At 55.3% G+C, this 13,529-nt stretch overlaps 1 protein-coding gene across 1 annotated transcript; it reads left to right on the forward strand.

Annotated features, from left to right (window-relative positions):
* Window positions 1–4,637: 4,637 nt before the first annotated feature.
* Window positions 4,638–12,237, forward strand: PRDX3 (peroxiredoxin 3). The gene is made up of 7 exons (XM_029080716.2): window positions 4,638–4,731; window positions 6,063–6,195; window positions 7,204–7,345; window positions 7,934–8,069; window positions 8,809–8,912; window positions 9,645–9,810; window positions 11,458–12,237. The coding sequence occupies exons 1-7, from the start codon at window positions 4,693–4,695 to the stop codon at window positions 11,509–11,511; spliced, it is 774 nt and encodes a 257-aa protein (XP_028936549.1). The 5' UTR covers window positions 4,638–4,692; the 3' UTR covers window positions 11,512–12,237.
* Window positions 12,238–13,529: the final 1,292 nt, after the last annotated feature.

The following is a 13,529-nucleotide window of genomic DNA, read 5'->3' on the forward strand; positions in this document are numbered from 1 at the left end:
GGGGCTCACGCTCTTAATCCTGATTTTACGAAGAGGTGACTGAGGCGCAGAAAAGCTAAACCGAGGTCATACGGCAGATAGGTGGCGGGGGCAGGATTAGAACCCAGGTCCTTCCGACACCCGGGCTCGTGCTCTGCTTCTCAATATCGTACCGGGGATCCGGGTCCTGTCCGATTAAAAGGCGTCCGTTCCCCCTGAGGAACTCAAAATTCGGTGAGGGAAGGCGAACTCACAGTTAAACACTTAGATGTGCGAAAGCAGGTCTAGCATCTCTCTCCCCCGTCCCTAATCCGGGAAATGGAAACGTTCCCAGAGCTGAGACTGTAAACTCATCGTGGGCAGGGGACGCATCTCCCGAGCGCCTAACTCAGGGCTCAGCAGGGAAGCCGTGTGGCCTGGGGGATACAGCAGGGGCCCGGGAGTCAGAAGGACCTGGGTTCTAATCCCGGCTCTGCCACTCGTCTGCTGGGTGACCTCGGGCAAGTCCCTTCGCTCCCCTGTGCCTCAGTCACCTCATCTGTAAAATGGGGATTGAGACTGTGAGCGTGATAGGGGACGGGGACTGTCCCCAACCCAATTCCCTTTTATCTACTGATATATCTATATATTATCTAATGCATATCTAATATATCTATATTACTACTACTACTACTAATAATAATCTTCCCAGCCCCATAGCACTTTTGCACCTTTCTTGTTAATGAAAAGTACATCGCCTCGATTCTATTTAGTTGCCATTGTCTTTACGAGACGTTCTTCCCCTCGACTCTGTTTATCGCCATCGTTCTCGTCCGTCCGTCTCCCCCGATTAGACCGTGAGCCCGTCAAACGGCAGGGACCGTCTCTATCTGTTGCCGACTTGTTCATTCCAAGCGCTCGGTGCAGTGCTCTGCACATAGTAAGCGCTCAATAAATACTATTGAATGAACCTATCTGCAATTTTATTTCTTTGTATCGATGTCTGTCGCCCCTCCTCTAGACTATAAGCTCGTCGTGGGCGGGGAACGCCACCGTTTACCGTTGCACTCTCCCAAGCGCTTAGTACAGTGCTCTGCCCACAGTAAGCGCTCAATAAATACGACCGACTGACTGAATGAATAAGAGCACGGAACCCGTGGGGTCAGTTGCACCGGATTACAGTCATCCCGGGGGTACGGTCGACATCCTCTGATGTCTTACCGGTTCCCGATGTCCGGTGGCTCGATGGGAGTCCTTCCCGCCTCTTCTCCGCCTGAACTGAGGTCAAACGGTCAATGAGTATCAAGCAAAAACTCCTCGCTCTTGGCTTCAAAGCCGTCCATCCCCTCGCCCCCGTCCCACCTCACCTCCCTTCTCTCCGTCTCCAGCCCAGCCGGCGCGCTCCGCTCCTCTGCCGTCGCTCCCCTCCTCGCCGTGTCTCGTTGGCGCCCGTCCCGCCGTCGAACCCTGGCCCACGTCCACCCTCTGACCTGGAACGCCCTCCCTCCTCACCGCCGCCAGACTGACTCTCTTCCCCCGCTTCGAGCCCCTACGGAAAGCTCACCTCCTCCGGGAGGCCTTCCCAGGCTGAGCCCCCTTTTCCCTCTGCTCCCGCTCCCCATCGCCCTGATTCCCTCCCTCCGTTCCGCCCCCCCCCCCCCCTTGTGACTGTATTTCCGTATTTATCATTCTGTTTATTAAAGATGTGTATCTATCCATCATTCTATTGATTAATACTGATGCCCATCTACTTGTTTGTTGTCTGTCACCCCCCCCCCCCCCGCCAGACCGTGACCTATAGATATATTAGATAGGCATTAGATAATATATAGATATATCAGTAGATATAAGTAATATCAGTAGATATAAGGAAATCGGGTTGGGGACAGTCCCTGTCCCCTATCACGCTGGGCAGGGACTGTCTCTATCTGCTGCTGAATTGTACTTTCCAAGCGCCTAGTACAGTGCTCTGCACAGAGTGAAAGCTCAATAAATACGATGGAACGAATGAAGGAACAAGTAAATGGGACTCAGCACTCACTGACAGCGCGTGGGGGAAGCCCTGCCCAGAGGCACAGAAGAAATCACAGAGCGGGTAACCAAAAAGGTTTCCCTCAGAAACGGACGCCGCGGACGCCGACGTCCGGGGCGGGGACCGTTTCTACCGCTCCCAATAGTAATAATTACGGCATGTGTTAAGCGCTTACTAAATGCCAGGGACTGTACTAAAGTGCTGGGTTCCCCCGTTTAGACTGTGAGCCCGTTACTGGGCAGGGATTGTCTCTCTCTGTGGCCGAACTGCACATTCCAAGCGCTCGGTACAGCGCTCTGCACATAGTAAGCGCTCAGTAAATAGTCTCGAAGGAATGAATACGAGCAAATCGGGTTGGACGCAGCCCACTTGGACTCACGGTCTCAGACCCCATTTTTACAGACGAGGTCACTGAGACGCCGAGAAAAATGATAACGTTGGTATTTGTCAAGCGCTGACTAGGTGCCGAGCGCTGTTCTAAGCGCTGGGGTAGATACAGGGTAACCAGGTTGTCCCACGCGAGGCTCACGGTCTTCATCCCCATTTTAATAATGTTGGTATTTGTTAAGCGCTCACTGTGTGCAGAGCACTGTTCTAAGCGCCGGGGTAGATACGGGGTCATCACGTTGTCCCACGTGAGGCTCGCGGTCAATCCCCATTTTACAGATGAGGTCACTGAGGCCCAGAGAAGCGAAGTGACTCGCCCACAGTCGACGAGTGGCAGGGCCGGGAGTCGAACCCATGACCTCCGACTCCGAAGCCCAGGCTCTTTCCACAGACGAGGGAACCGAGGCACAGAGAAGTGAGTCGCCCACGGCCACACAGCCGACAAGGGGCAGAGTTGGAATTCGAACCCGTGACCTCGGACTCCCAAGCCCGGGCTCTTTCCCCAGAGCTACGCTGCTTCTCAAGGAAAGTGACTCGGCCGAGGTCCCCCAGCAGACGCGTGGCGGAACCAGGATTAGAGACCACGACCTTCGGACTCCCGGGCCCGTGCTCTATCCGCCGCGTCATGCGACAGCATTACTGCTTCGTACCTTCCCAAGCGCTTAGCACGGTGCTGTGCGCCTGGTAAATGCTCAATAGCTGTCATTCCTTCATCGATTAACTCCATCTCATTCGAAGTACCTCTCTCCAAGGAGGACCTGTATCGGTCGGCTCATGTCGGCCGTGTGACTCCGGGCGAGCCGCTTCACGTCTCTAGGCCTCAGTTCCCTCCTCTGGAAAACGGGGAGGAAGACGGTGAGCCCCAAGGGGAGCAACCCGATGACCTTGCATCTCCCCCGGGGCTTAGAACAGGGCTTGGCACACAGTAAGCGCTTAACAAATACCGTCATCATCATATCTCAGCGTGGCTCAGTGGCAAGAGCCCGGGCTCGGGAGTCAGAGGTCATGGGTTCGAATCCCGGCTCTGCCGCTCGTCAGCCGGGTGACTGTGGGCGAGTCACTTGACCTCTCCGGGCCTCAGTTCCCTCATCTGTCAAATGGGGATGCAGACTGTGAGCCTCAAGGGGGACCACCTGATGACCCGGGATCTCCCCCGGCGCTTAGAAGAGCGCTCCGCACATAGGAAGCGCTTAACCAACACCAACATCATGATTATTATCTCACAGGCGGCGCCTCTTCCCACCTCCTCCGGGAGGCCTTCCCTGACTCAGCCCCTCTTTTCCTCTTCTTCCTCCGCCCCCCCTCCCCCCCGTCCCAGCCCCACACCCCCTCGATCTGCCACTCATTTCTTTTTCCTTCATTCGCTCGTCTTCATTGGGCGCTTACTAGGTGCAGGGCACTGTGCTGAGCGCCGGGACGGGGCGATGCGGCGGCAGAGGGAGCGAGGCCTATCCCTGCCCCACCAGGGTCTCACGGCCCGCGCCCCCCGGCCCGTCAGCCCGTGGCGGGCAGGCAGTTGGGGGCATTGCGCTCTCCCGAGCGCTCAGTACGGGGCTGGCGGCTGGCGGGCGGCGGGCGCTCAATCGATAGGACGGGCGGACGGACGGGCCGACGGGCCGGCCGCCTGCCGGGAGACGGATAAGGGCCTGGCGGACGGGGAACTTTCCCGCAGGCTGAGTGGCGTGTTCCAAGGAGACTGAGCGCTCAGCCAGTAGCCGGGACGGAGGAGCAGGCCGAGCGAGGGAGCCGCCCGCTATTTCCCGACATGCCCCGCTCCCGAGCCCCGCCCCCGCCCGCTTTTTCCCGCCATGCGGGGGCTCCCGGCCCCGCCCCCTCCGGCCCCGCCCCCGGCGGCCCCTCCCGCCCTGGGCCCCGCCCCTCCGGCCCCGCTCTTCCCGCGATTGGCCGGCCCCCGGCCCCGCCCCCGGGCTCTTCCTGGGATTGGTCGGTACCGGCCCCCCTTCCCCGCCGGCCCCGCCCCCTCCGGCTCTTCCCGCTCTGGGCCGGCCCCCCCCCCCCCCGGCCCCGCTCTTGCCGCGATTGGCCGGGCCCCGGCCCCGCCCACCCTCCTCTTCCTGGGATCGGTCGGCCCTGGCCCCCCCTCTCCCCGCCGGCCCCGCCCCCTCCCGGCGCCGCGCTTCCCGTGATTGGCCGGCCCCGCTCCCGGGCTCTTCCTGGGATTGGTGGGTGGCGGCCCCTCCCTCCCCGCCGGCCCCGCCCCCTGCGGCTCTTCCCGCGCCGGGCCTCCCCTCCCCTCCCCTCCCCTCCTCTCCTCTCCTCTAGGCCGCCCGGCTCAGTAAGGCAGGAGAAGGAAGATGGCGGCGTGGGCGGCGGGCAGGATCCTCAGGGCCTCGGTGAGTGCGGGCCGGACCGGGAGCCGGACCCGGACCTCCCTCTCTCCCTCCCTCCCTCCCTCCCTCCCCGGCTGACGGTGCGTGGCGAGCGCCTTCTGGGCGGCAAGCAGAGTCCCGAGCGGCGGATGGGGGGGGGCCCACGCGCCCACGCGCCCACGCGCTCCAGGCGGGGCTCGCCGCCGAGCCGCGGGGGGTGGAGGATTAGAACCCAGGACCTCGGAGGAGCGGCGGGGCTCGGGGGGAGGAGGGCGGCCCCCGGACTCGGAGGGCGTGGGGTGACCTTGGGCCGGTCACTTCTCTTCGCTCTGCCTCACTGACCTCATCTGCAACAATGGGGATTATCATTCATACTAATGCTCATAGGAATAATGGTGTCTGTTGAGCGCTGACTATGTGCCGCGCCCCGTTCCGAGCGCCGGGGTCGATCCGAGGTGATCGGGTGGGCCCCCGTGGGGCTCCCGGTCTTCGTCCCCATTTTCCAGATGAGGTCGCCGAGGCCCAGAGAAGCGAAGCGGCTCGCCCCAGGTCACACGGCTGAGAAGCGGCGGAGCCGGGATTCGAACCCGCGACCTGGGACTCCCGAGCCCGGGCTCTTTCGGCAGAGCCCCGCTGCAGATGGGAGCCCCACGTGGGACGCTCTGACGACCCGGTGTCTGCCCCAGCGCTTAGAGCGGTGCTCGGCACGTAGTAAGCGCTTCGCGGGTACCAATTTATTAGTAGTACTAGTATTGATCCCAGCTCCGCCGCGTGACTGGGGGCAAGTCACTTCACTTCTCTGGGCCTCGGCGACCTCATCTGGAAAATGGGGACGAAGACTGGGAGCCCCACGGGAGACCACCCGATCGCCTTGTACCCCCCGCCCCCCTCAGAACGGTGCTCTGCACAGTGTAATGACAATAATGTCGGTATCTGTTAAGCGCCTGCTCCGTGCAGAGCACCGTTGTAAGCGCTGGGGTGGATACAGGGTCATCGGGTGGTCCCTCGTGAGGCTCCCGGTCTTCGTCCCCATTTTACAGATGAGGGAACCGAGGCACCGGGACGCGACTCGCCCACGGTCACCCGGCTGACGGGTGGCAGAGCGGGGATCGGAACCCGTGACCCCTGACCCCCCAAGCCCGGGCTCTTCCCGCCAGAGCCGCGCTGCTCCTCCGAGCAAGCGCTTAACGGATACCGTCGTGATGGTTATCCCGCCCCCCGGGCCCGTCCTCCGTCCACCTCCCCGGGGCCCCGCACCCCGGGCCCTGCCTCTGCCCCGTCACCCGGGGCGGGCGAAGGCCCCTCCGATCGATACCGTCGAGTAAGCGGCGTCGATGGATCTTCGCCTCTCGCAGGTGGCCCGCCAGGTCCGCGCCTCTCCCCGGGCCGTCGACGCCCCGCGGGCGGGCGCCGCTTCCGCGGAAAGGAAGTGCCCGGCCAACCCGGTGCCCGCCGGGCCCGCGCTCAACCGACTGCCGTTCAGCACCAGTGAGTCTTTTTCTCTTCCCCCCTCGGCTGCGAGCGCTCTCTCCTTTCTCCTGTTTCCCTTCCTTGCTCGCTCTCTTCTGCGAGAGGAAATAATCCGGGTCCCCTCGGCTGAGGCGGCCCCGGGCACCTCTTTTACCGAGGCGGATGGCCTCCTAAGGGGTAAGGCCTCTTTTTGGTGGGTAGGGTGGCACGGGTACGGTCCTTTCGGCGGGCGAGAAGGCAGGTGGTCGAAATTAATATTCAGCGCCCGCGTGTCGCGCCCACCAAACTCCGAATCGTTCGATCGTATCGACTGAGCGCTTACTGTGCGCCCGGCCCCGTGCCGAGCGCTTGGAAGGGACGGGTCGCCCACGGAGAGAGACGGTCCCTGCCCGCGCCGACCTGGCTGACCCGCCTTGGAACCGAAGAAGCGGCGTGGCCCGTTCTTGTCTTGTTCCGTTTGGCTTCGCCGTCCGCCTCCCCCGTTGGGACCCTGAGCCCGTCGTCGCGCCGGGACGGTCTCTCCCCGTTGCCCAACTGTCCGTTCCAGGCGCTCGGTACGGTGCCGCGCGCCTGGCGGGCGCTCGATAAAAGTGATCGAATGAATGGATGGGGCCTGGGCCCGCGAGTCGGGCCGTCCATCGCGCGCCGGTACCTACCCAGCGCTTAGCGCGTGCAGAGCGCTGTACTGAGCGCTTGGGAGACCACAGCGGGGCGGAGTCGGTCGGTTTCAAGGATTGCCCGGGGGGTTAACGGCGCCCGCCGCTTTTGAAAACGGTCTTATCCGGGGGCAGGATGGAAGTCGGTTCGTTCATCCGTTCGGTAGTATTTATCCAGCGCCTGCCGTGTGCGGGGCACTGGACCGGGCGCTTGGAACGGGCAGTTGGGCAACGGAGGCGGAGGCGAACCCGCAGAGCGTGTGCGGTTGATCGGATCTCTCGGGGAGTCGGTACGTGTTAACCGATGAGTTTGATTCCACAGGGAGGTGCTGGAAGGAGCCGTTAATAGTCGGGCTTTTCCCGTTTTCAGGCTCGTCCAACTACGTTCCCGCAGTCACCCAGCACGCCCCCTATTTCAAAGGTACGGCCGTGGTCAATGGAGAGTTCAAAGAGCTGACCCTCGATGATTTTAAGGGGAAGTATCTGGTACTTTTCTTCTACCCTTTGGATTTGTAAGTGTCTCCTTTAATACTTTTATCTCGTGTTCCGAGTGGGTCATCTTCATTATTCTCGAATTTCTTGAATTCTTGAATAATCTTCATTATTCTTGAATTATTCTTGAATTCCTTCGGGTCGCTAATTGTCTCCCCCGTTCAGACCGTGAGCCCGTCGGGGCGCAGGGATGGTCTCCATCCGGTGCCGAATGGTATGTTCCAAGCGCTTAGTACAGCGCTCCATAAGTACGATCGAATGAATAATTGTAACTTGTATCCGGAAGGACTCCGTTGAGCCGCACGCGTCTGTTTCGAGCTTAGACCTGATAACGATGAAGGGAGGAGAATCGTTCCCGACTCTGATAGTGTTTTCAAACGGTGGAATTGGAATCGAAGCAGGTTCGCGTCCCCGTGGGGGAGATAAGGCACGAGGTCGCCACACCGAGTTGAGAAGCGTTTCCTCGAGAAAATGCCCAGAAAGAATTTCCCCTTCGGATGACTGACCGTTGAACGGATTATTTCGTTTTTAAAGTCTTTTCGGGTTTCCGTGGCAAAGATGATATGGATACGTTGCAGTCCTTATTATCTCTCCTTTTTTCTCCTCAGTACTTTCGTGTGCCCGACAGAAATCATTGCTTTCAGTGACAAAGCTAATGAATTTCACGATGTGAACTGTGAAGTTGTTGCCGTTTCGGTAGATTCTCACTTTTGTCATCTTGCCTGGATCAATACGCCGAGAAAGGTAGACATCCGGGGTACATCTTTTTCTCGTGAATATTAAGTGTTTGTGAGGTTGTAGTCTGTGGCGCCTCCAACTTTCATTTTAGAGTACGTTGGGATAGCCTTAAATGAAAAAAAAGCCAACAAGAATAAAGAACATGTCTAGAAAAGGAAAATTCCTGCAGTATTTTGACGTAGACTAGATGGTAACTTTACTTGGGATATTCTTGAGTTAGACATAAGACTTGGACTTATTCAAGTGAAGGGACAAAACTTCTGATTCCGGTTGCCTTAAATGAAGCCTTCTGCTGCAGAGTGTCCACTGGAATAACGTGTGTGTTTGTGTTTTTTTTTCCAAAACTTGCTTCACACCGAGTGTGTTAAATACTTTAATCGGTTTATTATCTTGGTGACTTTTTCTGTCCAAACAGAAGTCGTCCGGGCAGACACTCAACCTTGTTTCACGGTCAGGTTGTTTCAAGGATGTGCAGTTTTATCTCAGTAAACATTACGCAAAAATATAACGAAGGCTAAATCTGAAGGTTCTTCCGACGTTTCTTTCCCCCCCCCTTCCCCTTATTCAAAATATTTTTTAAAAGTATTGACCCACCCAAGAGAAAATGCTGGTGGAAATTTAGGATCTTGGTAAATGACTTTCCTCGGCCATTCTCCGAAAATTGTAGTCAGCCCCGCTGAAAGCATTTTGAAATGCATTTCATGGAAAGCCTGCTGTAATGAATCCTTTTTTCTTTTATGCTCAGAGTGGTGGTTTAGGCCACATGAATATTGCAGTTATGTCAGATTTAACGAAGCAAATTTCCCGAGACTATGGGGTGCTGTTAGAAGGACCTGGTCTGGCTCTAAGGTAAAAGTGTCTTTAAAAAAAAAAAAAATTTGTTCTTAATAAAATTTCTCGCATTCAGTGACATAATGGTAAGACAGTTGGGCTTTAACAGGAGAAATAACGAAAAAGTATTGCTGGGGACTTTTTTAAAAACTGGAAAGTGACTGAAAAAATATTACCCCATTTCAGAAGTGGCTATTTTTAAATTAACTGCTTAGACTAAAAGTCAGAAGAAATATATTCGCTTTGCCTTGGTATCCTTCTGGCAAAAATGACTACTTTTTCTCCTTATAATAAAAATAATAATAATGGTATTTGTTCAGCGCTTACTACGTGTCAAACCCTGTTCTAGCGCCGGGGTAGATACAGGGGAATCAGGTGGTCCCACGGTGGGCTCACAGTCGTCATCCCCATTTTTCGGATGAGGTAGCTGAGGGTCAGAGAAATTAAGTGACTCGCCCAAAGTCACCCAGCCGATAAGTGGCGGAGCGGGATTAGAACCCATGACCTCTGACTCCCAAGCCCGGGCTCTTTCCACCGAGCCACGGCGCCTCTCCTTCTCCGGCTATCTGTTAGGAAGGTCCAGTGTTGGGAAGCTTGTTACCCGGCGGTCCTTTATCCAGAGTTGTAGAGTCTATCGAGAAACCCAATAAAGATCCCCGCTGACCACTCGAATCCACTTTCCACAACTCACCTCGAACCCCTTCGGTAGCCAACGGGTATATATCCCTTTTTTTGTCTTTTTCTCGACAGGGGACTGTTCATAATCGATCCTAACGGCGTCATCAAGCATCTGAGTATCAATGACCTCCCTGTGGGCCGAAGCGTCGAAGAGACGCTTCGTCTAGTGAAGGCGTTCCAGTACGTGGAGACGCACGGAGAGGTCTGCCCGGCAAACTGGACCCCAGACTCTCCTACGGTGCGTTCCCTTTGGGATGGCGGTTCTCAAAATCCCACGGAAAACGGGCGGCACCCGGAGAGCGTCCGGGACTCCACCGGTCTCGGCTACGGGAGGGAGAGTCCGGCCAGGGGCGTCTTCCCTTCCGTTCCCTGCTTGGGCAGTGGCTAGGGAGGGGAAGGCCGTCCGCTACAGGTCAGAAGTGGCCCGCGCCAGGCAGCGGCGGCGCGGGAGAGAGTCGAGGGCGGAGGCTCGAGCTTACCGCGCGGAAGAAGGCGGCGGTCAACCACCGCGGAGAGTTTTCTTGGTAAAAATCCGGGCGACGCTACCGGAACGATCGCAGGTGGGATGTGGGGCGTTCTGGGAGAGCGGTGTCCACGGAGTTGCTACGGGCCGGAGACGACTGGACAGCGGAAGACCAGTAAATATTTGCTCTCGCAGCTCCTTGGAGAGAAAGGCAGCCCTAAAATCTGTAGCAGACACAGCCTGCTGCCGCCCTCTCCTCTTCCTCATCGCCGGGATTTATCGAGCCCCTCCTCCGGTGCAGAACACTGATACCGGGTGCTGTCACAGAGGAGGAGAGGGGACAGGTCCTACTTTTAAAGCGCTCATTGTAAGATGAGGGAGGTGGACGTGAGTTGTGAACCTACAGTAGGCAGGAGAGTAAAGCTAAAGTGGGTGAAAAGGGAATCAGCATATGGAATAAATGTGAGTGCCAGAGTTGATGTCTTGACCAGAGAGGTTGGGGTCAGTGTGGGAAATGGCTTTTTCGGGGGCGGGGGGGCTTTGATCACGGAGAGGGACATGCCGTGGATTGAAGCGGGAAAGAGGTTCCAGAGAAATAAGGGGACGAGCAATGGGTCCTAGACGGGAGGGTTGCGAGCAGGTTCATCCGAGAGGAGTGGTGAGCGTGAGCCGGAGCGCGGGACCCGAGAGAGCGGCGAGACCGAGGCCACTCTCCGGGTACCTGACTTATTTTGCCGAGAAGAGCTGAGCGACTCCCAGAAAGTGGCCGGGCCCGGACTTGGCCGGGCCGGGCCGCGCAGCTGCAGGGAGCCTACCTCCCCACCTCCTTACCTTCATTTATTCATTCAATAGTATTTATTGAGCGCTTACTATGTGCAGAGCACTGTACTAAGCGCTTGGAATATACAATTCATCTACAGACGGAGACCATCCCTGCCCAGTGACGGGCTTCCTACCTTCATTGGTAGGAGGCTGACTCTGATCATTCGGGTGTCGATGAACAGTGAAGGAGTGAATCGCACATAAAGGACATCAGTAGGGACGCACGCATTCTTTCTCTTCTCCCTTACTCCCCCGCAAAGGGCAGATAAGACACACTGATGTTCTCTCTTCGTAATATGGGTTCTTTGCTGTTTTTTTTCAGTTTGAATTTAAAAACTTTTCAATATGTTTCCTGGCTTGAATGTTGTCTCTAGATTTCTAAGCTATTTAATCCATACTATGCTAATTCTGATGGTACTTTAAAAATTTTTTTAAACTAATATATAACACATAAATTGTAATTATCTACCCTTTTGACATAGCGGGTCCAAGGATTAAAAACATGCTGTGCTTTTAAGGGATCGCTTTCAGACTCTCGAATTAAGAAAATATGGGGATTTGCATAAATTGGGCCCTAAAATTAAAACTTTTCTTTTTTAGATCAAGCCAAGTCCAGAAGCGTCTAAAGAGTACTTTGAGAAAGTGAACCAGTAAATTATCCAGTATCAAAAATGAAGAGCCTGAAGTTTCTCAACCTCATTTTGGAATCTGCCTTATTATCCAAGAAGATTTATTTGTACAAGTGCGAAACGAAAGTTAACGCTGGGATCCCAGAACTTTAGAAATCACTGAATGCCGAAATAGGCGAGAACCATTTTAATGACTGTCGCTCTGTGTCTGTGATGTTGGGAGGAGGTCGTCGATCTTGACTTCCGGGTATAAAGTGCAGAGTCCATTTTTAAAATATCTCCCCTTTTTACCCCCTATAACGTCCTTATAAGGCGGGGAGCACACCCGAAGCGCGTTGCTCTTGTTCAAGAAAGGTGGTCAGCGGGAAACAGATTGGCATGAGTGAAATAGGTGCATAACAGCATTTCCTTTTTTTCTTCTAGGATTTCTGTTGCAACTGATTGAAACTTGTTTCTTTTGGAAAATGGGTTCGTGAACCATGGTAGCGATTTAGGGTTAATTGAATCCCGTGACGTAAAAGCAAGTCAATCTGAAATATGCGGGCTCAGAAACAATTACGATAATCATGTGCTTTCCTGAGAAGTTTTATTTTACGAATGTAGTTTTATCTCTAAATATCGCGTAGTCGAACGTAATAGCGGCATATGCTTAATGAGAACGAACGGGACTTATCGTGAATGTATCTCCCTTAGATTTACTGTGTATAGCATATGATCGGAAATAAACATGAATTAAAAAAAAAAAACCCAACATTTTTGGGCACTGCCGCAAGTGCCCTGTGAGTGCGAGAGATTTTTTTTTGACTGTTTACTGTTTAATGTTGCCATTAAAACCATGAGGAAAGTCAAGCCTAGGAGTCGATCTGGTCCAGTGGGATACAGATGAACAGGGCTGTTAATTTTTTCTGCATTGAAAAATACATATTTTTCAGATTCTTCGGCAATGGATCGTATTTATTCCCTATTGTGGGAGAATAGCTGGAGGAAAAAGACAACGATAGAGTGATCGACAGCAGAAGTATGTAAAGATAAGTAGATTTATTTAAATTCTGTCCCTCTAGCCTGTAAGCTTTTTTTTTTTTAAAAAAAAAGTTATTCATTGAGTCATATTTACCGAGTGCTTACTGTGTGCAGGACGCTGTACTAAGCGCTTGGAAAGTACAATTTAGCAACAGAGACGATCCCTTCAGTTCCCTCGCCTCTAAAATGGGGATAGATTATAATGATGGTATTTGTTAAGCCCTTACTATGTGCAGAGCACTGTGCTAAGCGCTGAGGTGGGTCATCGGATCGCCCCCCCCCCCCCCCCCGGGGTTCACGGTTTCTTTCTAATCCCCGTTTTTACAGATGAGGTAACCGAGGCCCAGAGAGGTGAAGCGACTTACCCAAGGTCACACGGCAGACGGGTGGCGGAGGCGGAATCCGAACCCACGACCTCCGACTCCCCAGCCCGGGCTCTTGCCGCCGAGCCGCGCTGCTTCCCGTGAGCCCCAGCCGGGCCCGACTGGATTAGAACCCAGGCCCTGGGGCTCCGGCCCGACCGCCGCCGCCTCCAGGGCGCAACGCACGCCGAGGGGTGAATGAATGTGTATTTTCATCACCCTATTTATTTTGTTAATGAGATGTACATCCCCGCGATTCTATTTATTTACTCTTGTTTTAATGAGACGTTCTTCCCCTCGATTCTATTTATTGCCATGGTTCTCGGCCGTCCGTCTCCCCCGATTAGACCGTAAGCCCGTACTCACGGTCAGGGACCGTCTCTACTTGTCCATTCCAAAAGCTCAGTCCAGTGCTCTGCACAGAGTAAGCGCTCAATAAATACTATTGGATGGATGGATGGATGGATGGATGGGATGGATGGATGGATGGATTGGGGGGGGAGGGGCGGGGCGTGAGGGGGCGCAGCCCATTGGCTGAGAGCGGCTATGGGCGGGGCGAGGGGGAGAAGGGGGCGGGGCTCTCGAGGGCGCAGCCCATTGGCTGAGAGCGGCTATGGGGGAGGAGGGGGCGGGGCTCGCGGGGGCGCAGCTCATTGGCTGA

This window comes from Ornithorhynchus anatinus, chromosome 16 (genome assembly GCF_004115215.2).
Source record: "Ornithorhynchus anatinus isolate Pmale09 chromosome 16, mOrnAna1.pri.v4, whole genome shotgun sequence".
In the NCBI taxonomy this organism is placed as follows: Eukaryota; Metazoa; Chordata; class Mammalia; order Monotremata; family Ornithorhynchidae; genus Ornithorhynchus; species Ornithorhynchus anatinus.

Coding starts and splice junctions, on each gene's coding strand:
- PRDX3 (XM_029080716.2), top strand. CDS start 4,693: ATGGCGGCGTGGGCGGCGGGCAGGATCCTCAGGGCCTCG. Junction 4,732..6,062: donor GCAGGATCCTCAGGGCCTCG/GTGAGTGCGGGC, acceptor CGCCTCTCGCAG/GTGGCCCGCCAGGTCCGCGC. Junction 8,070..8,808: donor GGATCAATACGCCGAGAAAG/GTAGACATCCGG, acceptor TTTTATGCTCAG/AGTGGTGGTTTAGGCCACAT.